The sequence below is a fragment of the Oenanthe melanoleuca genome, chromosome 10 (genome assembly GCF_029582105.1).
Source record: "Oenanthe melanoleuca isolate GR-GAL-2019-014 chromosome 10, OMel1.0, whole genome shotgun sequence".
Lineage (NCBI taxonomy): Eukaryota > Metazoa > Chordata > Aves > Passeriformes > Muscicapidae > Oenanthe > Oenanthe melanoleuca.
Genome location: NC_079344.1, coordinates 1394438 through 1416736, shown reverse-complemented (window position 1 = coordinate 1416736; position 22299 = coordinate 1394438). Strand labels below are relative to the sequence as shown.

Sequence of the window (22299 nt, the reverse complement as noted above, 5' to 3'; positions counted from 1 at the left end):
AATGGGATATATTTTTAAAGCAGTTCAACTGCCATTGATGGTAATGGGAGTCAGGCTCACAAATCCCCCTGCACCACTTCCCAAATCCTGCCCCCAGTATGTTCTGCAGATTGGATCCCAGGAAGCAGCTCTTCCTTTGGCTGACCTGTCTTCAGAGAAATGCTGAAAAAAAAAAAAAAAAAGCACTAAGATTAGGGAATTCAACCTCACTTTTCTTTACTTGCAGTGAATTTTCTTTCTTTTTTTAGGAAAGCTGTTGGTGAGCAGAGGCTGGGTTGCTGTTGGGGGTGTTGTACCTTTCTCACTGTGCCCCTTTTGTTTCAGATGCCAACGTGGATGTCATCTACATCTGCCCCCTTGCTCTGAGTGAGGAGGTGCTGCAGTATTACAATAAACTCCTGGGTCTGCAGGCAGCTGTTAGATCTGGGAACCCTGAGGACATGGCTGACCTGCAGGACAGGTTCAAAATTCTCACCCCTGAAGCTATAAACAGCTTCCCTGTGAGTTTGTCTTCTAATTACTACAGCTTGAGGGATGCAGTAAAATTAAATTGGAAATTTTATAACTTGCAACGCTCTGGTTCACATCAGTGAAATATTATTGCAAGTTTAAGGGCTTTACTGATTAGACTACTAGTTAGAGCATTGGAAATAAATATCTTGGTTTAGCTTTATAGACTTGCTTGAGATAGTCCTAGATTGGCTATTTGTAGGCTCTTGTCCCTCCTGACTCTGTGCTTGGGACTGGGAACTTGATAGATTTATATCTCTAAGCAAATCACAGCAATAAACCATTCTTATTACTCAAAACTTTATCTCTGGCTAGCCCAGCATTCAATCATTGCTGTGTTTGCAGTGGCTCTTGCAACTAAATCCAGTGCAGAGCTCTTTAAAGAACAAGGTTTAAACAAAATTAGGTAATAATAATACAGAAATAGGAGTTTCAAATCAGAATAATACATTAGCTCCAATAATACAAAAGTGATAGTTCCAGAATAATAATTAATAATAGAGAAATATTAGTTCCAAACCTGTCCAGTCAGGTTTAAATCCATGTGCTAAAACATATTCTAATTAGTGTACAGTGTCTTCAGTGTTCCTGAAAATGCTGCAGTGCAGTGGAGACTTTTCACAGTGAATAACAGCTTTATATTCTAAATATTAAACCTGCAGTGTCTTGGTTGAGATTTGGTTTTTATCAAACTTTGTGGCACGTTTTGGGACTTTGCTTGAAGCCCTGCTGCTGGTTTTGCTGTTTTTGTCTCTTTTAAATTGCACTTTGACAACCACAGGTTTTTTCTCTGGATGCTGGGTGATTTTTCCAGCAGTAACTCCTATGAGTGTATTAATGCCAAAATCTCCCAGGAGAATGGGCAACACCAGATTTTAGGTGAGCCAGGTTAAGGTGACCCATGGCTCTTTAGTGTTAATGTGCAAAATCTCCCTTGTTTTCATTAAATATGTGTTCTTAACCATTAATAATTAATATTTTTAATGAATATATGCTCTGTGTGGAGAGGAATCTGCTCACAACTTCAGTGCCAGTTTGGGCTGGGTAGTGGTTTGAGCTTTGTAGGTTCTTTTACAGGGTCTTTCTCCTGCCTTATTGAATAAAAAGCTTTTTATTGCACCTAATGGATCACAATTTATTCCCAATCAATGGAAGTGTGGCTCCAAGGCCACTTCAGAGGCTCCTTTTAGCAATTGCAGAAGCACAGATCAGCCCTGCACGTTTTCCCAGCTGGTTTGGTGGAAGTGGATGGAAGGAAAATGTGTGGAAAAGGCAGAGCTGGCCCTGATCCTGCACCTGAGGTGTGTCCCAAATGCAGACAGCTTTGCTCTCCTGCTGATCCCAGTGCCAAGGTCAGAGCTGGGATTTTGGGAGCTCAAAACAAAACAAAAATCAACAGGTTTGAGAGCCAAGAACTCTGGTTAATCCCATATCCTGCTGGAATCCCTCAGTTCTGCTTTTCCTTCACACTTCCATGTATCCTGGCAGCTCAAAGAGCAGGAATGAAGCAGTTTTATAGCCTGACCTCCTTAATTAAGTGTAAAATCCATTCTTGAGGGACACAAAGCACATCTCCTCCCTCCAGCCCCTCCCAGCCCCAGGCTGGGAATTGATCCAGTGCTCAGGAACAGGGAATTCATGGATTAAAACTTTTGTCTTGGCTTGGCTTTAAAACTGCTGCAAGAACAGCTCCAGGTATCTCCTTTGCTGTTCTTTTCATCCTTCAACTTCTGTAATTCTCTTTTTTCTGCTGGGACTTTGCAGAGTGTCCCATTCCTGCTGTCCTTGCAGGGTGTCCAGCTCCTTTACAGAGAGGTTTGGAGCTGTGTTTGGTGTGAGAAAGCACCAAGGGACTGACAGAATGAGAAAAGGGATTCCTTGTGTTCTTTTCCAGCACCATCCTCCCTGTCCAAGCAAGAAAATCAGGATTTCTGCTGCAGTCCCTGGCAATGAACATCCAGGACTTGGAAGGAAAATATTCTGTGTTCTTCAGTGCTGGAAATCCCTGGCAAATCCAGGGTTTACATTATCCTGAAAATACAGGGATGCTTTCCTGAGGCCTAAATGAGATGAAATCTCAACAGGAAGATGATTTTTTTTTTTTCTTGTTGGGATTATGATTTGTTCATGACAATTGATTGCAGTGGATTTCTCCATCCGTGTCTCACCCTCAGCATATTTTTTGGGAAAATAATTGGAACATATGAAGGCCATGCATGGAATATGTTGTTTAACACATTTTTGAGGTTTCACCTGCCATGAGTGATATTCCTAATTTAAATTCAGAGCTTACAGGATATGTCATGAGCTGTTTGTTCAGCAATAGATCTTTTTTGGGGGGAAGAAATGAGAAATTCCTTCCAAAAAGTTGGAGCCTTTGTATTTTAAGCAAAAAAAACCCTACAAAACTGCTCCCCTCTCCTTCAGTGGTGCTTTGGATCAGCTCTCAGAGCTCCTGTGCAATGGAAATGTGCATCCCAGTAATTTAATGTAAGCACCCAAAGCTTTTGTAAATCAAAGTGGTTTATTCTCAGAGAATCCCTTCAAATACCACTGAACTGTATGTGAAATACATTCCCTGCTATAGGGAGGGGGGGGAATCTTCATTTTTTTTATTGACTTTTAGGAGCTCTGGAGTTAAACCATGCCAGGAGTGTTGCTGAGATGAATCACTATTATCCAAAGGCCACCAGCCTCTCTGCCGAGTGACAGAAGGATAATTCCACATGGATCAAATAAATACAGATGTGTAGTAATTAGTTCTATTCCCAGTGAGGCCATTTCCAACCCACTAAAGATGTGCACGATTATGGAGCCTCACCCCAACAGCTTTTATCAATTTAAACTGCTAAGCTACAGGATAGGTCATAACCCAGCCTGCTATTAATAATGTATTTATTGTGGGCAACATTAGCAATTAGGGAGAGGGAAAAAAAAAAAAAAACAACAACACTTTTCATAAAGATAAATGTTCTTTTTTTTCAGGAGCATCACATGTGCCTGGCCACTGTGCTGAGGTACAGCCCCAGGACCCTGCAGAGGCTGCAGGCTCTGCTGCAGGGCAGGGATGCCTACATGGTTGGGGGGGTTCCCCACCTGGATGATTTGGCTGTGGCTGATGAGCTCCAGGTGCCAGTTTTGGGCTCAGAGCCAGCAGTGGCTCAGCTCTACAGCACCAAGTCTGGCAGCAAGAGAATCTTTGCCAGTGCTGGGGTGCCAACCCCTCCTGGAGAGTGGGACATCCACAGCAGGGAGCAGGTGAGCTGCTGGCTCAGGGTTTGTCATTGCAGAGACTCATCAGTGAACAGCACTTTGATATTGTGAATCTTAAACCTACAGTGAGATTTGATTTTTATCAAACTTTGTGGCACATTTAGAGCCTTTGCTTGAAGCCCTGTTGCTGGTTTTGCTGCTTTTTTCTTTTTAAACTGAATTTTGGCAACCATAGGTTGTCAGGTTTTTTCTCTGGATGCTGGGTTATTTTTCCAGTAGTAACTCCCAACTATTTCTCCAATAGTAACTCCCAGCCATTTTTCCAGCAGTTTGGTCAAGCCCTGGGTGAGGTTGGGTCTCTTTTGGCTCATTCACTTTGTGCCCAAGGCAGGAAGGAACTCAGTTACTCTGGGGTTCCTCATGAGCTGGAGGATACAAAGGGTCTGGTCCAATATTTGAGAGAGTTTGTGCTGCTGCCCCATGATTATCCATGAATCCATTTTAGCAGTGGCTGAAGATGCACATTTTCCAAAAATCCTTGTTCTAAGGGGAAGAAATGTCCCCTTCAAATCCTGTTCCAGCTGAGGCTCACTGAGCATCTTTGCAGTTTTACCTTGTCCCCAGCCTGTCACTGCTAAATTCATCTCTCTTGCTGGCATGACCAGTAGGAAAATAACAAAATCCTACTGAACTGAAATTACAAGGCACAAGAGGGTTCTGTACTTTCATTGTACATGTTTATTTTGCAGCCAGTTCCTCACTATTTTATTCTCTAAGCTGATGTTGCAATTTACAATGATCTAAGTATTTATTTTTTTAAAAAAGAACATTTTTATGATGGTGTTACTTCTCATCCAGGAAAATAATCATTGCTAAGGTTTTTTTGTAGGTGCTTCTGCTTCTTCAAGAGGCTTTTCACATTGCTTTGGTTTTTATTAATCACCTTTAGCACTGAGCAATTTAAGCTACACAAATCCATTGCAACTTCTTTAGTAGATGAAATAAATATATGATCAATGACCTGCAAAACAGCCATTTGATTTATTTGATTCACGTAAATTATTTAACAATACTTCTGGTTCATCCCACAGGGTTATGGAATTTCTCCTTCTGTTGTTTGCTTGTATGAAATATTGACATTTTAGGTTAAATAATCAAAGTGAGGTGACACCATGGTAAAGCACAATTCAATTTTCACTTAAAGATAGCACATAATTCTTTGTGATTGGTACAGTCCCTTACAGGATTATTGATCCTTTTCATTACTGTAGGGGGAGCCCTCAAGAAAAAACACATTTATGTGATTCTCAAAAGCCACAAATGGAACACATGTAATTGTATTTTAGGTCAATCTTTAAAAAAAAAAAAAAAAAGAAAGAAAGAAGCAAAAATCCCCCAAATTACTCTGTAAAATGTAGAAGGCTCCAGCCAATGCAACAAGATCTGAGAATACTTTTAGCAGGTTCAAAGTCATTTGCAGTTTCTAAGAAGCTAATTGCATCCTGCACCAGCTGGGCAAAAGGCATTTGAAAGCCATTTAAATCTGTGTACATACACAAATAAATAATTAGCATTTTTATAAAGCCTGCCTGGTACCTCCTCCCTGCATTTATAACCACGGAATGCACTCTCCAGTAGGAAAATTTCCCAGCTGTTTTGGCTGGTGTTACCCTGGCACATTGCTGCAAATAGCATCGTCCATCCCACGTTGTTCCCTGTCACAAAGGTTTGTGGAGCAGTTCTGGTGAGCCAAAACCTCAGACAAAAACAAAAAAAAACCAAAAAAAAAAAACACCTGGGCAGGCAAATTCCTCTCTGCAGAAAACAGGGATGGGGTCTTCAAAGGTTGATTTCAATCATACCCAAAAAGCTGTAACAGCACCAACAGCTCTGAGAAAATTAAACCATATTTAGAAAAAATAAAACCACAGACAAAAAAAAAAACCCAAAACTACCTGGGCAGGCAAATTCCTCTCTACAGAAAACAGGAATGAAGGCTATGGAGTCTTTAAAGGTTGCTTTCATTCTATACCCAAACTTCTGAGAAAATTGAACATATTTAGAAAAAATAAAATCTCAGACAAAAAAAAACCCAAAACACCTGGGCAGGCAAATTCCTCTCTGCAGAAAACAGGGATGGGGTCTTAAAGGTTGATTTCAATCATACCCAAAAAGCTGTAACAGCACCTAAACCTCTGAGAAAATGGAACCAAATTTAGAAAAAATAAAACTTAGGACAAAAGAACCCAAATACCAGCTGGGCAGGCAAATTCCTCTCTGCAGAAAACAGGGATGGAGTCTTCAAAGGTTTCTGTCAATCTACACCCAAACCTCTGAGAAAATGGAACCATATTTAAAAAAATAAAACCTCAGACAAAAGAACCTCAAAACCACGTGGGCAGGCAATTTTCTCTCTGTAGAAAAAAGGATGAAGGCCATGGAGTATTTAAATGTTTCTTTCAATCCATACCCAAACCTCTGAGAAAATGGAACCATATTTAGAAAAAATAAAATCTCAGACAAAAAAAAAACTCCAAAAATACCTGGGCAGACAAATTCCTCTCTGCAGAAAACAGGGATGGAGTCTTTAAAGGTTGCTTTCAATCCATACCCAAACCTCTGAGAAAAATGAAACCATACCTAGAAAAAATAAAACCTCAGACAAAAGAGCCCCAAAACCAGCTAGGCAGGCAAATCCCTCTCTGTAGAAAAAAGGGATGAAGGCCATGGAGTTTTTAAAGGTTGCTTTCAATCTATACCCAAACTTCTGAGAAAATGGAACCATATTTAGAAAAAATAAAATCTCAGACAAAAAAAAAAACCAAAACCACCTGGGCAGGCAAATTCCTCTCTGCAGAAAACAGGGATGGAGTCTTTAAAGGTTGCTTTCAATCCATACCCAAACCTCTGAGAAAATTAAACCATACCTAGAAAAAATAAAACCTCAGACAAAAGAACCCCCAAACCAGCTATGCAGGGAAATTCCTCTCTGCAGAAAACAGGGATGGGGTCTTTAAAGGTTGCTTTCAATCCATATTGAGACAACGAAACCATATTTAGAAAAAATAACTGTTAAGCCCGAGGATTTGGGGGCTGGATTCTGGTGCTGTCACCAAGGATTCTGTGTCCCTGCCCTGCAGCTGCTCCGGGCTCTCAGCCGGCTCGTCCTGGACAATTTGGAAGTGCAGCGCTGGCTCTTCAAGGTGGACGGTGAGAGGGGAGGAGATGGCACTGCCTTCTGTGACGTCATTTGTCACCTGGAATGCTATCCCTGCATCCAGAGGGAGTGGCAGGGACACGGCCCCGACCTGGGCAGGGACAGCCAGGCTCGGGTGAGTCACAAAACTGCATCTCCTGCGTTGTCTTGGCTCTTGAATGTTCCCCTGGGGTCCCTCCTGGCTGTAAATCTCTTCCCCCATTCCTTCCTAAATCTCTTCATTTGAAGGTAAATGTTGATATCACAGCCCACAAAGCAATTCAAAGTAATTCAAATAAAACAAGGAAATATTCCAAAAGACAAAGGAATGCCTGGCAGCCAGCTGTGGAATGAGTTGTGTAATAATAGGCAAGTTTTATACATTTTTTGTATAATTTTATACATTTTTTAAGCTAAAGTGAGTACATAGGATGGTTTATAGGCAGTACAGCCTAATGTCTACATAGAAATTTGGAATTACTGAAACAAAGATTAATTGGGGTTTGGATTAAAAGTTGTGTTCACCTCATTTGAAATCATACAAATTGATTGCTTTTTCAGCTGGTTTTCTATGGATTATTTTTGCCTCACTAATAACTTTTAAACCTGTATGAGACAACACTTGAGGTCTTGGTGATCATTAAACTCCTGCAAGTTTCATTACCAGGGGTGTTTAGGTAAGGAGAGCCATCTATAAAAATCTAACCTAGGGAAACATTAGAGCATGAACTCAGGCACTCCTGCATTCCCAAGAATCCCCAGGATTGAGAGGCTGGAAATGATACATTTGAACTGCAGAAAAAATCCATATGAAACCACACTTCATTATTCTGGCATTCCAAGAACTATTTGTAGTTTAAATATTCATTGGTATTTAAATGTGTTAATTTCAATAAGCATTTGATATTTCTGTATATCTTGCCAAATTCATTCCTAATGTAATGGTTTTAAAGCCAGAAGGAATGTATCCAGAAAAAATTGTTTAATTTACATAAACTACTCATTATAGCTCCTCTGATTTTTTTAATTCAATCAAAATGGGTTTGAAATTTGGGGTTGATTGAATTATATTGTATATTGAAATTTCAAGTTGGGCTGATTACAGTTCTGCTGCATCTGACAGATACAAAATAATTGCACATTATAAGAGTTCCTGATATAAAGCTGAAGGGATAATTTCTCTGATCTGCAAGTCAGGCAGGATGAAGCAAAATCCATCCCAGTGGGACAGAGAGCTCAGGATGTATCCAGGTCCTGCTCCCAGCACTGAGGACAGAATCAGGAGTCACCAGCTCCAGTTCTTGGTGGTTTAAATCCCTGATATCGGTGACATTCCCCATTTGCCTTTTTAATCCTTTCCCTAAGTGCTTCTGCATAAAGGGCACAGTGAGCCCTGACTTCCCTTGGTTTTCCTTTTGACTCCATTTCCCTGGAGCTTGGATTCAAGCAGTGAGAAACCCTGAAACATAAACACCTGTTGGAAGTTGGGAGATGAGACGGGATAATGGATTTGATCTCATTTCCCAGGGGCAGCAGATAAATGCAGGTCAGGACTGAGAGAAGCCCTGGGTTCCAGGCAGGCTGGACAGGGACGGTGGGAGGGTGGGATGGGGTGATCCTGCCATCCCTCCAGTCTCTGTGACTGCCCAGCGAGGACCTCGTGCTGTTCTGAGCACCTCCAGCAGTTGGCTGCAATTGCCCTGCCTCCTGCATTTACCCTCTTTTGAGAGCAGGAATTGCAGCCTCCCCGGGCCTCAGCCGAGCATTGAAACGCTCCTTTGTCAGGGAGCACCATTGTAATGATGCACATTTAAACATCAAAGCAGGAGTTGGTGCTTTAATGTCCTGCTGCAGTCTGGGGACCTGCTTCCTTTGATAATGAAGATGTCGTGTCAGGCGGGGCTGCCACACACAAACGGATGCTGGCAGCTTATTACAAAATTCAGCTTCTTGATGAAAGACTATCCTGCAGGCTAGGAGCACACTGAAAAGCCTCTCCATTCTGGTGGAATTATTAGAAATGAGGCTACATGACTGTAAGCACTAAATTATGGTAATACTTACAAATGGCATCATTTGCATAGCAGTTTAAGACACGCCACCCAGATTTTCCTCAGTGGTGTGGAGCAGGCAACAGATTAAAAATAATGGACTTGGTGAGTTTGAGCTGTGTAAAAATCTACTCCAGCTCAAAATGAGATTCCTCATTGCAGACACGACATTGGGGCAGACCCAAATGCATGACAGGGTTATGGATGGGTTTCACCTTGTTAACTTAATGCAGCCTCTGAGTTGTCTGAACAATTAATTTGCAACTGCAGGAAGGGTTGGATTCATAAACTGCAAAAATGTCTCCAAGTGCACTGCTCAGGTCTGTCAGCAGAGAATTTTCATCCTGAGGCCCAGAACCCAATGGCTCAATATCCAGAGAGCTGCTGTAAATTTGGCACCTGTGGGGCTCTTTGTGGAGACAACTTCCAGTGGGGAAAAGAAATCAGGGTCTGGCCCTAGTTGTGCACAAAAATGTGAATAAATACTGAGTCTCCCTATCAGATTAATTGCATCTTGAAGGGTGAATGATGATTGTAGGGAGCAAATAAATTCATTTTTAACATCTGCAGGTTTTCTGTACTAATTCAAGCTTCAGTCAGCCCGTGCATAGCACAAAAAGTGGTTTTGCTGCTATAAAAAAAAGTGATATTTTTTTTTTTAGAATATCTAGATAAAGATATCCATAATCCTTATTAATAATGGTATAGCTGAGCATCTCATTCCTGCTCAAAGTCAGCAGCTCAGATTCTGGGAAATCTCAGCCAGACTTTTATGGAGCCTTCTGGGAGACTGGAAATTCATGGAAAATTCTCTTTATTGCTGCCACAATCCCTGGCTTAGAGGGATTCTGACTTGTTGGAGGCTGGGAGAGCACCCAAGGAATGGATATGGATATTCATATTCCTTAGGACTCAAACTGCCAAAACTCTTCCCTTTTAGGGCAAAGAGAACTTCACCTTCCTGTTGGCATTGCCCTTTTTTTGTTCTTTTAACAATTTTCTTTTATATAAAAAATACAGGACTGCAGGATCCCATCCTCTTGTATGGCTATGGAATTGTAGTAAATCACTAGATTAAATTACTACTGAAATTAATTTTAGAATTATCTTTTATTACCCTGTGACTTAATTAACCACCAGGACCAACAACATCTAGCAGCAAGTCTGAAAATAACAAAGATCAGGCTGGGGACAAAAAAAAAAGGATAAAGGAGAGCTGAAAATCCAGGGATAGAGCAAGACACAGGAAAAAAGCAGCAAATACTCTCTGAATGAGCCCTTAGAACTGGTTATAGCTACACAACCATTTCAAACCTCTTCATTAAATATCTGTCATCGGGGAAAAAAGGGATTTAATGCATTGGGCAGCCCCTGCTAGAAAAATATTTGTGTTTTACTCCTCCAGTTGAGTCAGAGGATTTTGTCTCTGTTTCTTTTCCTTTCAGGCTATAATTGAGTTAATTTATTACATTGAGGAAATCAGAGTCTTTTCAAAAGGTGACAGATTTGGACAACTTTTGGTCTGAATCCTCTAAGAGAAGATTTGGATGCTGCTTGCAGGATTTTGCATTGATTGCTGTTGGAAAAGGGGAATGCAAAATGCTGCATGTTCCTTTAAATGAACCATTTTTGGTCAGCTTTTCAAAGTCCTGTACTAAGTAACAGATGAATTTTGGGATTAGCTGGAAATCAGGAATAGTGGGGAGCAGATTGTGTCCTGCTTGGATGAATTCCATGCACTACAGCACACCTGGAGTTTCCACATCTTGTTTCTTTACCGAGTTCAGGAATTCAGAGTAGGAGGTGTTTGCAAACAGATCAGGATAAAACCAATCCATCAAAAAAGTAATTTCAGAAAGCTGCCAGTGCCAGCACCCTCCTTGGTGACCTCCTTTGAACACAGCAGAGCTTCCTAACACTGCTTTATTCTGATTTTTGTATTAATTGATCTTGGTGTAACACCTCCAGCCCACGGAGGGGGTTCTTAAGGAGCCAGTCGTGCAATGGAATTGCAGGTGTGGTATTTTTCCAGCCTGAAGAGGGCCAGAAACTCTGACAGATCCCCTGAAAAGGCATCTCCAGCATTTTAGCATTTCTTCTACCTGATATATTTAATAAGAATGAAAAGGAGCCCAAAGACTTCAGGAAGAGAAAGGAGTAGTGCTGGAGGTTTCTTAGTGTCAGCACAGCAATTATCCCAAATAATTGAAATATTCACCGTGCCTGCAAACAATTATTCACTTATTACGATTTTCTGCACGTGATGAGCAAATGTGAGGTGAAATAAAGCAGAATTTGTCCCTGGGCCGGGTGAAATGCAGGCGATCATCCCTGCACCACGAGCAGGGGCTCTGCAAGCTGTTGGGCTGTGTGTCCTATTGATTTAATATGCTCCTAATCAGTACATAAAGCTATAGGCCTGCAGTGTTAATTTTTCATATGCTTACAAAGTACCCTTTGATTTTCTGTCACGCGTTAATTACAGCGTTTTGCCATTAAATAGGAAGCTTTGTGTAAACTAATTACTAGGTAATCATTGTCTACCGCCAGCGTGCTGTTCCTACCTTTTATTTTATTCGAAAAATGCACAGATCTCGCAGTCTGGAACCACTATACCTTCCAGCCATTAGCTCTCACTAATTCATAGCATTATTGTGCTAAGATTGTAGGAGTTGTAATTGTTGTGGTATCAGTGCTGTTAATTACCGGAGTAAACAGTTGAAATGGTGCCAAGGTCTATTGTACAAGGCAGAGGAAAAGGAGGTTTAAATGTTACTTCCACCATCTGGGGACTGGAGGAGAGGCAAATGCTAGAAAACAGCAGTGAGGCAATATCAGAACTCCAGCTCCAGGGTTTGAGGCCATATGGATCCAGAATATTTTGAATCAATTGAATTTAAGTGCCAGTTTGTAGCAATAACACTGGGGAAGGAGAGGATAAAGCAAGAGCACTAAAGAAATCTGAAATGCCTTAATGTTGGTGCAGCCAATAAAATGCCTGCTTGGATGATTTTAAAAATGTTTGTTTTGCTAAAATCCAAAAAGTAACACATAGGCAACTCTGGGAATAAAAGGAGTTTAAGTGTGTGTTGTTTGTGAAAAACAATGCAGGTTTTGTCTGACAATTCCTGTAGCATTACAGCAATTTCCATAAAATTCCTGGAAGTGACTGTGGCTTTTCTCTATAAGGTTGTTTTTTTTTTTCCTTTCTGAAACCACATTTTTGGAATTCATTAGAATATTTTTGTTTAGAGATGCAAACCAGAAAGGAGAGCAAGTCACAGAAGTGTAGTAAATGTATAGAGACTGAAATAGAGAAAACTCAATTAATTGGGAGAATAATTTTCATTTGAGGGCATCAGAATTGTTTGTGCACTTGGAGAAATCTCACTAAAATACAGGAAAATGCACTTGCAGAAATCTCACTGAAATACAGGAAAATACCCTCAAATATTCCTGATCTCATTTTGTGTGAGAATTAACATCCCAGTGTCCTGAACTTACCAATGCTGCCTTTGAATTGAATCTATGATTATTGTTTGGAAGAGAGATTTTAGAAGATCAAGACAATGATATTTTCTTTGCTCTGAAGGGAGACGTGGGGAACCTTGAACGTGCAGGATGCACCTTACAAAAAACACAATTTAGAATCTTTATTTGGATTAGAAACTAACTAATAAAATTATCCTAATCTTACATTAACATTCAGTGGATAAACAAGCAGTTCACAGCACTTGGAAGATCCTTTTTCTCTGATTTTTGGCAGCACAGATTTGATCTTTGATTTCCTTGCATAGATGGTTTTTCTGAGCAGGGATCTGGCAGCAAATTGCTGCTGCCAGCTTCGGAGTGTTTGCAGGAAATAGAAAGGATCTCTCTTCCTAAACAATCCTGGTTTATTTATTTTTTATTGGTCTGTTAGCAGATGTTGAAGTAGTTCAGGGCACAATGTAAACATGTGCTTTTCAATGGCTGGCAAATAGGGAAGTGCACAATGAAAGGAGCAGTTGGGAGGGGGTTTGGAGCAGGCAGAAGGGGTTTTGTGGGGTTTTTGTGCGTGTAGCTGAATTTAGAATTAAAAGAAGTGCTTGTTCTTTCTGTACCAAAAGCGTGCAGAGCAAGCCTGGCCAGGGAAGCGTGGCCCCATGTGGTGTGAAAAAAGGAGCAGCTCTTGAAGGGCCTGAAAGGAGCTCAGTCCTTGTTCTGGGCTCTGGCAGGGGCTTGGGGGTTCACTGGAGCGTGGCAGATGTGCTCAGCCCCACAAAAACCCCTGAGCAGGAGCAATCCCCCGGCCAGGATGAGCCCAGGCAAGAGCAGGATCCCGGCTCCGTGCTCAGCATCCCTCCCTCTCGGTGGCAAGCAGCTGAAATGGCCCATTAGCTATCAGGGAAAATTGTCTGGGCTCCTTTTCAGCAGATGGAGCAAATATTTTACAAAGCAATTTTACATAGGAAAAGCATTTGTGCGAGGCGGTAATGACGGCTGTTTGCCATGATGGGACCTGAGCTCTGAACGTGCTTTTCCAGCTCTGGGGAAGGCAAAATTGGCACTTCTTTTAATTTTAAAATTTGCAGTTAACAGTGAAAAGCCCGGGCTTTAAATCAGGTGGCAAACTTTAAGCAGATAGTGTGTCACTTCCAGAGCCATTCCCTGTTTTATGGATCTCTCCTTTTATTCTGTTCACTGTGGTATTTGTGCTTCTGGCCAGGATGGACCTATCTGAATGTGGAAAAAAAGTGTCCAAGCAGTTTAATTTGCAAAATAGGAAATAATGGCAGTTATTTGGACATTTGGGCAGCAGTCACTGGCTTCTTCCATGGTGCTGGTGTCAGTGAGAACATCAGAACGAGCTGGGCTGGACCAGTTCCCATCCAGGCTGGAACAAGTTATCCCAGCTCAGCTGCTCACAAGAGAAGAGATGTACCTACAAAAGTCAGGAATTGTCAATTGTCATAATTGCTACAGCTCCATTGGCTGCAGCAGAGTTCTGGCACTTTGTATTGCTCAGGAGCTCTCTGCTGATTTATTCCTCTCTGCCCCCCTCAGCTTTCTTTATTTGGAGTTCCTTTCTTCACTCTGTTTGCTTGCAAGGTCTAAATAATTTCCTTTCCATCTGATTTTTAGCTAAAAAGCTCTGGGTCTTATGCATCCTGCTCTGCCTCCTTCTTTCCCCAGATCTTTCTTCTTGTTTCTATTTCTTCTTCCTATTTATTTATTTCTCTTCTCAACAGGCTTTTCTTTTCTGTCTGATCTGTCTCCAGCAGATTTTCTACCCCTGCCTTCAACATCTGCCACTCTTGGTCCTAATTTTATGTTGCAACTGCCTAAGAAAACCTTTCAAAATTCATCTTCCAGAAGGGTGAGAAATTATTTCTTATTTAGAGGGAAAAAGCTGTAATTTTTTTTTTTTTTTTGGGTGCTTCTTCATTGTTATAAAAAGGTGCAAAACCAGTTTGGAGAGATGTAAAGATTTCTACACGATATAAACAATATTTGGGCTGCTCATTTTTACTGCTCCTAAGAAACATCAGCTGCAAGATTTGAACAAATGCTCCCTGTTTCTGTTGAGCCTGTGATCCTGGATTGTTTTGGGGCCACATCAAGAGATAAAACATTGGTAGGCTCTGCTGGAGATACTGTCCAATTTAAATGAAATTAGCCAGCTGAGCACTGATCCTTTTAAAAGGTTTGACTTCATGAGAGAATGTTGGATCTGGGCTTGAATTTGCCTACTAAAACTCCCTATAATCAGGATTATTGCCTTTTTAGAGCTTACAGTTGCAAAAAAAACAAAACAAACTTCCAACCAGAATTCCAGATGCTGATCCTTAAAGGGTGACTCCTTTCTGTGAGCACCCTGATTGCCCAGGCACTGTTCAAAAATCAGAGCACTGCCACGCTGGAGCTCAAGGGAAGTGTGTCACATTTTCTTGAATTGATAATTTCTTTAAAATCCTGGTTTGTTTCTGCCAGACAGGGTTTGGTGCTCACATCCTTCACACTCACCAGTGCTGTGGCTGCCCCTGGAATCTGGGATAGTGGAAGGTGTCTGTGGAATGGGATGGGATTTAAGCTCCCTCCCAACCCAAACCACTCCAGGATTTTATGATTTATTACCCTAAAGCAGCCACGCCTCAGATGTGCAAGAACCTTTCAAAAGGCAGAGAAAAAGTCTCCTGGGAGTCCTGCCTGATTCTGCAGCCAGGTCAGGATGTTTCTCCCACAGCCACGAGTGATCCTGCAGCTCTGTGTGGGAGCAGACACAGCTCAGGATTGTGGCACTGCAAAGTTGTGTCCCATTTAATTGGGCACAGCACTCCCAAATGCCAGAAGAAATTCCTGTTTTTATCCCCCCTGTGATTTATCAACATCTTTCAGGCATCCACTGCCCACTCTTGCTTTGTTTGTTTTTATATTTCTGTAGGAATTGCTCAATGCCCAAAGTCAGCAGGTCTCAGGGATGAGCTGGGAGTGACAGAGGTGCTGAGAACTGATTTGTGGGGCAGCAATTCCAGCCCATCCATCATGGCCCTCATCCTCTCTCCAAAGCTTTTCATGAGCCACCTCAGCCTGGGCCTTGTTGGCTCAGCAATAATTCAGCACAAGTACAAACCCACACAAGGCCAATGGATGTTTGCTCACAGCTCTGCTTTCTCAGTCAGCTGAGCCATCCAAAACCAAAATTCCTCCTTCAGACCCGAGCAAATGAGCAGGGTCTGAAATGAGACCTGAAATTGGATCTCATGTTTTGTGTGCTCCTTTGTTTTTGGGTAAATTCAGAGTTTGGATCTCATGTTTTATGTGCTCCTTTGTTTTTGGGTAAATTCAGAGTTTGGATCTCATGTTTTATGTGCTCCTTTGTTTTTGGGTAGATTCTGAGCTTGGATTTCATGTTTTATGTGCTCCTTTGTTTTTGGGTTCATTCTGAGCTTGGATCTCATGTTTTGTGTGCTCCTTTGTTTTTGCCATGATGTTGTGCTGCTTAGTGTATTGATCTACTGACTAAAACCATTTTAACCCCTTTTTTGTGGTATTTTTAAAGTTGAGAACAGCCTTTTCTCATTATATGGTAGGAGCCCACATATCCCATATCAGCATCACCATAAGCACCTCAATATTTTAAGGTATTTTCCCCTCAATTCCATGTGAGGCAGAGACAGCAATTGTCCCTTTCCATGGGGCAGCTGAGGTGGAAAATCCCTTTGCTGAAGTCTCAAGGTGGCAGCAGGCAGGAGCAGGGTCTATCCAGCTCTGCCTGCAGAGTTAATCCCAGATCTCCCAGTTGTCCAGAGAAGCTGTGGCTGCCCCATCCCTGCAGTATCCAGGGCTGGATGGGTTTGGAGCAGCCTGGGATAGTGGAAGGTGGCAGGGCTGGGACTGGATGGGATTTAAGCTCCCTTCCCACCCAAACCACGCAGTGATTCAAAGCACTGCTCCATCCTCCTCCTCCTGGTGGCAAATCACAGTGAAGTCATTTTAAATTTGCATTTTTGGTTACTTGACATCATGTGCTCCATGACAAAGCCCATCTCTACAAACTCACAGCTCTGGAAATAACAGCTTTAATTTTTTATTTGCTATTATTTTTATCTTCCATTCTTTATTTGCTATCAGCTGTCAGCCATAAGGTTTCCTCATGTTCCTCCAGAGCCTGAGATGAAGTGATTGTGGCTGAGGACATTGCAGGATCAGAGGAGGGCTGGTCATTGCTGCAGCACGGGGTGCTGAGGAGAGGGGATGGAAAAGAGAGGAAAGAGCCCCAGGGGAGCAGGGGAGGCTCATGAAGCAGCAAGAAAAGGAGCCTGAAGCAATCCAGTCAGGGTCCTTGCACTTTATATGCTCCTGTTCTTCTGGGACTGTGGGGAGCAGTAAAAGCAGAGCAGTTACTTGCTGTATTTAATGGGGCTGGGCTGTGTGTGATAATAAAGAATTTAAAACTAGGAAAAAAGCTGCTTTAGCTGTGGAGTGACTAATCAAATTCCACCAAAGACACAGGCACTTGGGAGTTTGTTACAGATATTTCACAGATTTAAAAGGAGAGCTCCTGCTTTAGAAATGCTTTTGCTTGATTATTCCTATTTTTTTCCTAACTAAAGGGTATTTGTGTTGATAGAAGAGCTTAAACATAGAACCAGTTAAACTATTGCTGGCATATGTGACTATTTCAATATGCTGCTTCAAAATACAAGCAATGTACAAGTTATTGACTGCTGCTATTGATCCCAAAGCAGTTACCAAGTACTTGGCATTTTCAGATGCCAGATCCAATTATTGATATAAATTATAATGCAAGAGATGCTGTGCTGAGGGGGGATTGGCTTTCAGAGAAGGACAGTTTGCAGGAGGAGGGAAGAAGAGCAAGCAGAAAAATTAAAAAAGGCTTCCTGACTGTGGGTAAACAGTAACCACATTTTTTTTTTTTTTTTGCCTGTTGGAGGCCTGGTTTTTAATCACCCCACAAGCAGTTTTCATTTCTGTAGTAAAATTGCTTGTGGTTCTATTTAATTTGTTTCTGCAGGAGCTAGCTTTGGTGAAGATCTCCCAGGAGCTGCCGGGCCTTTTAGCACAGCACGTACAGCCAGTCAATGAGAAACGATTCCCTACATGGGAAAAATTCCTCCAAACATTTCTTACTCAAGGTAAATAAGACTGCAAAGTCGCCGGGAAGTGTTAGAAGGAGTAATTATGCCATATTGTCTGCCATATTCTTGTTAGTCTTGGGCCCATTTAAATATTTATCTCCTTTTATTTCTCCATTATGCTTCAAATGTTCATTTACCAATGAATTATAGGCCATTGTTCTATCATTCATTTGTCCTGTGCAAGCTTTTAATCCATATTAATCCTGGATTCTGAATCCATAAGCACCAGCTCCTTAATCCTTGGGTACTGCACCAAAGGCTGTCACACTTGGGGAAAGGTTTTAGGGAGGTAAATGTGAGAATATTTAATAATAGATTTCTTTATGGGCTTCTTTATGGAAGAGACAAGGATGAATCAAAGCCTTGAAGGTATTTTTCTTTTTAAATAATGCCATTTTACACATCTAGTACCAATTTTATTACACAGCAGTTTATCCCAACAAATTGGCTTATGGGATTATATGCAATGAAAGGGCAAACCCAGAATGCCAAGCAGTTCTCCTGGTGATTTTCCTATGGAAAACCATGCTGGGAGTTGTTTCCATGCCAAATTCCTCTTGTGGGTGAGTGCCACAGGCAGACTCTTATCTAAGACCATTATATGGATGGGAGTCTCCAGGATGAGCTCGCAGCAGGAGTTCCCCTCCCCCAAATCCCAGCATTGCATTTCCCAGCTGTTCTGGGCCTGGTGTGGAGCTGGATTCAGTGCTGCTGCCCTCAGCCTGTTTTTCCAGTCAGCTGTGGATTTATCCTGTTTGCAACTGGGACTGAAAAGCCACAAATTCAACTCCTTCCTCCTCCAAGAGACCCACGATTCTGCTGCTCCTCTTTGTCTTGGTTAAATGGCGGCTGCATCCTCCTGCAGGGGCAGATGTGGTTCAGCTGGAGCAGTGCTCCTGGAGAAGGTGCAGTTTCCTCTGAAGCTCCAGGATGATGTGCAAAGGTCTGGTTTCCTCTGGATCCAGTGGAAGAAGGTTCCTTGGTGTCCCAAATCTCAGTTTTTATCTGGGTAGGAAAGGCTTGGCTCTCCCCTGGCTGGAGCATCTCCCAGTGGGATGATGGAATTTTATCAGTCATGCCCTGGGACTCAGTGGCCATGAACAGGAGATATCTCCTGGAGGGAGGATGGGCTGTGGGAAGATAAAGATGATTGCCCAGCTGGTTAAAGATGCCCATGAGCAGATAATGTGTGCCAGGAGATCAGGGGCACTGCCCCACCCTCCTACAGATGGTGATAAATTCACATTTCTGGCCACACCAACCCAACACACCCTTCCAGTGATTTCTTTGCAGTATCTCCAGTCCCCCTGGGCTGGTGGCTCCATGCTGGGCCCTGCAGGGCAGCACTGGTGGGTTGGTTCCAGGATCATTCCCTCCCAACTGCAGGTGGAGTGATCGAAGCCTTCCCGTTCTCGCCAGCGTCACCAACCTGACGTGGATGTGCTGATAGAGCCGACAGGGCAGGTGGCCCTGCTGTCATCTGGGGACCAGCTCCACGCCGAGGGGCCCCTCAGGTCCTCTGGCAGCACCATCCCACAGCGTTCTGTGGACCCTGAGCTCCTTCAAGGTCTCTGCTGGAGGATTGGGGAGGCCTGTAAATCCAAAGGAGTGCTCGGCTACTTCTCCGTGGACTTTGTGGCTTTCACCCCCCCCAGACCAGGGAGCAGCAGGTGAGTGGGGCAGGTTTCTTACCTCACCCTGAGACTCAGAAATTCCAACTTTTTGGAGCTCCAAAAAATATCAGAGAAAGCTTTGCCCTTTGGAACAAACCATTTCCAAACTGTGGGGTGGGTGAGCTGAGGAAAGCACGTGGGTCTTCTAACAGCATCCAATGTACACCTGATGCAGCTCCTTGTTTTCACTCTCCTGGCACTGTTTTCTTCTGGAATCTTCACTTGGCTGTAAAAGGGAACATCCCTGGGGAGCTTTCAGGTTTTTGGTTACTGACAGCTCTATAGGGTGGCTGTGGTGAATCAGAGAATCAGAATAATCCTGGAATGGTTTGGCTAGGAAGGAACCTTAAAAATAATCTCATTCCAACTCCTCATTCTAACACCTTCCACCATCCCAGGTTTCTCCAAACTCCCTCCAGCCTGGCCTTGGACATTTCCAGGGATCCAGGGGCAGCCACAGTTTCTCTGGGCACCCTGTGCCAGGGCTTCACCCTCCCAGTAGTTTGTGTTCTCTGGGACTCAGATCCCAAAATGGATGTACACAGGCATTGCAATCAGAACTCTGGACAAGCCATATTGGACAAGGTGCTTTAAAAAGATGTAGGGATGACATTCTCACCCATGGAAGTCCATGGGAGTTTTGCCAATTGCTTCACTCAAGCCAGGAGGTCACAGAAATGCAGGAATGCTTCCTGGATTATGAAGGTTGTGACATTTCCTGGCACAAAGAAATACACATTAAATCATTCAGTGATTCTTGTGGCTTCTCAGAATTCCTGTCTGCTCCATCTTGGTTTTCTTCCCTTGTTCCCAGCAGATTTTTACCTTAACATTCCTATGTTTATCAGCATGTACCACAACTTTAACATTATTTAAGCACAGGTTTTTAAATTTAATTGGATGTGGAGGCAATTAATGAGGCCATCTGTCTTGGGAGAGAGAGAGATCACACAAAGGCTTGTGTTCCTGAAAGCACCATTTTTTGGCAAGCAAGACACCCTATCAGAGCCTTGGAACATTTGCTCACTCCTTTCACATGTGTCCACTTGAATGCAGTAGCTTGGAGGCTCAGATGCATTTCCTGGAAGTGCAGGACTCAGGAATTCTTTCCAAGGGTGTTTTACAGAAAACAATGATCTCTGCAGCACTAGGAGCAAAGGATGGATGAGGAGCAATGTGTGTTGTGGCTGCCAGGAGATCCAAGGGGCAGGGAAAGCTGGGGCTCCACAAAATTCCCTGTTTTCCACAGGAATCTCCTTCCATCTCACCTGTGCCTCCATGCTGAGGGAGAAATGGAAAGGCTGTTTTCAGTGTCTTGGGGAAGAAGTGGAGAAGCATAATTTGGAGGGAATCACTTGTCCCACTTTATTTTCCACCATGATCATTCCAAGCATTCTTGGCCCCTCAGAGGGAAATCCTGCCCAGTGTTGACTCAGATCCCAGCTGGGAGCTGCACCCAGATAAATCCTCTGGGTCCAGTGGGAATATTTTCCCACATCAGCTCCCTCCCATAATCATTTGGAGAAGCAGGATCCTAAGGCACCTTTGCCATGGGTCTGATGGCTTTTGCTCAGCCCCAGCCTTTCCCAGCAGCACTGAGGGAACCTTGGATAAACTGCTGGGCTTGGACAATTCCCAGTGTCCCAAGGGCTCTCCAGACAGAACACAACACATTTTTAATGTGAAATTTCCCAACCAGATCCACGGTGTTCTCATCAGCCATCTCCCAACCCTATACCCAGCAGGAAGAGGAGCTGCAGAGCCATAAAAATGAATTTTTGGGGTGAGCTCCAGCCCATGCCAGCAGCAGCCACGAGGTGGCAGCCGGATGAGAGGCTGCAGCACCACCCAGATCAATTCTCTTAAAAGTCATCAAAGCCCCACTTGCATTAATATTTTACTAATTGACATTTTTACAGTATCACTCAAGCACTTCTTTAAAAATAGCACGGGTGCTGTTTGCAATAATGCAGCCATCAATAGCAGCTGCAGATAAAACAGTTAAAGCAGAGAGAGCTGAGCTGTAATTTAGTAACTCTTTAAGAATTTATGTTTCCTTCCCTTCTCAAGTTTACATTCTAAAGCTGAAGCGTTTTTATGGAAGCTGTAAAGAATTCCAGCATAATTGTGACTTTATTCACTGGAGATGTCTTCACCAAGAAGTGCCAGCTCTGAAGCTGTGTGTGCCAAAGGAGCTCTCCTGGAAGTAAATATTTCCTTGGATAAACAGACAGCTAATCTTGCAGGATGTATTTTTTTTTCTTTTTTCTTTTTTTTTTCCATTGGTTGGATTCTGGAGATTCCTAATCTATTCTCTGCTTAGCTTAACCTAAAACTACCCTTAAATCCATCTAAAATCTTAACTACTGCCTCTACCTCCTACCTTTGAACTTTGAAAATCAAATATCAGCTCTAGGCTGTTCTGCTCCAGTTTAATTTCTGAGCATAAATTCTGAAAATCCTCACATTTCAGATGAAAACTCCTTGTGTTCTGTAATTTTCCATGCAGTCCTATCAGGACTTGACACCCCCAATCATAAATATGTACATTTACATATGTGCCCTTAGTGTATCAGAAAATGGGGATAGGCTCAATAATAATGTAGGATTTTATAATTTTATTGAAATTTCCCTTTTCCACAGGTCATTTCCTAAGAGCTCCTGATTTACTGGAGATGATTTATCTGGTCAGCCCCCTTGTCCAGGCCCTGTGTTCTCCCATTTCTGTAGCAGCACAAAGGGGATTTAAAGGGCATTTTTGTGTTTCCATGGCAAAAGGGAATCCCCTAGGCACAAAGCTGGAAAATCTTGTGCCATCTGAGCTCCTTCCTTTCCTCCCCCTCTCTCCTTAGGGATGTTCTGGGACACATCCAGGGCAGGAGGGGACATGGCCACAACCAAAGTGTTCTCAGAGTCCTGAGCCAGGAAAACAATCCTTGGGGGTGATCCCAGCTGGCACCAAGGAGTGACCATTTGGCTGCTCTGAGTTCCAGCAGGGGTGGATCAGCCCCAGG

The 22299-nt window shown here is 42.7% G+C and overlaps 1 protein-coding gene across 1 annotated transcript in view; it reads left to right on the top strand.

Moving 5' to 3' along the window:
* The window catches only part of IQCH (IQ motif containing H), a 51026-nt gene that overhangs the window by 18401 nt on the left and 10326 nt on the right, over positions 1-22299 (top strand). The window contains 7 exon segments of the mRNA XM_056499482.1: positions 325-500; positions 3496-3768; positions 6864-7055; positions 17489-17609; positions 18999-19020; positions 19022-19257; positions 19260-19282. Of these exon segments, the coding sequence (XP_056355457.1) occupies positions 325-500; positions 3496-3768; positions 6864-7055; positions 17489-17609; positions 18999-19020; positions 19022-19257; positions 19260-19282 (1043 nt within the window).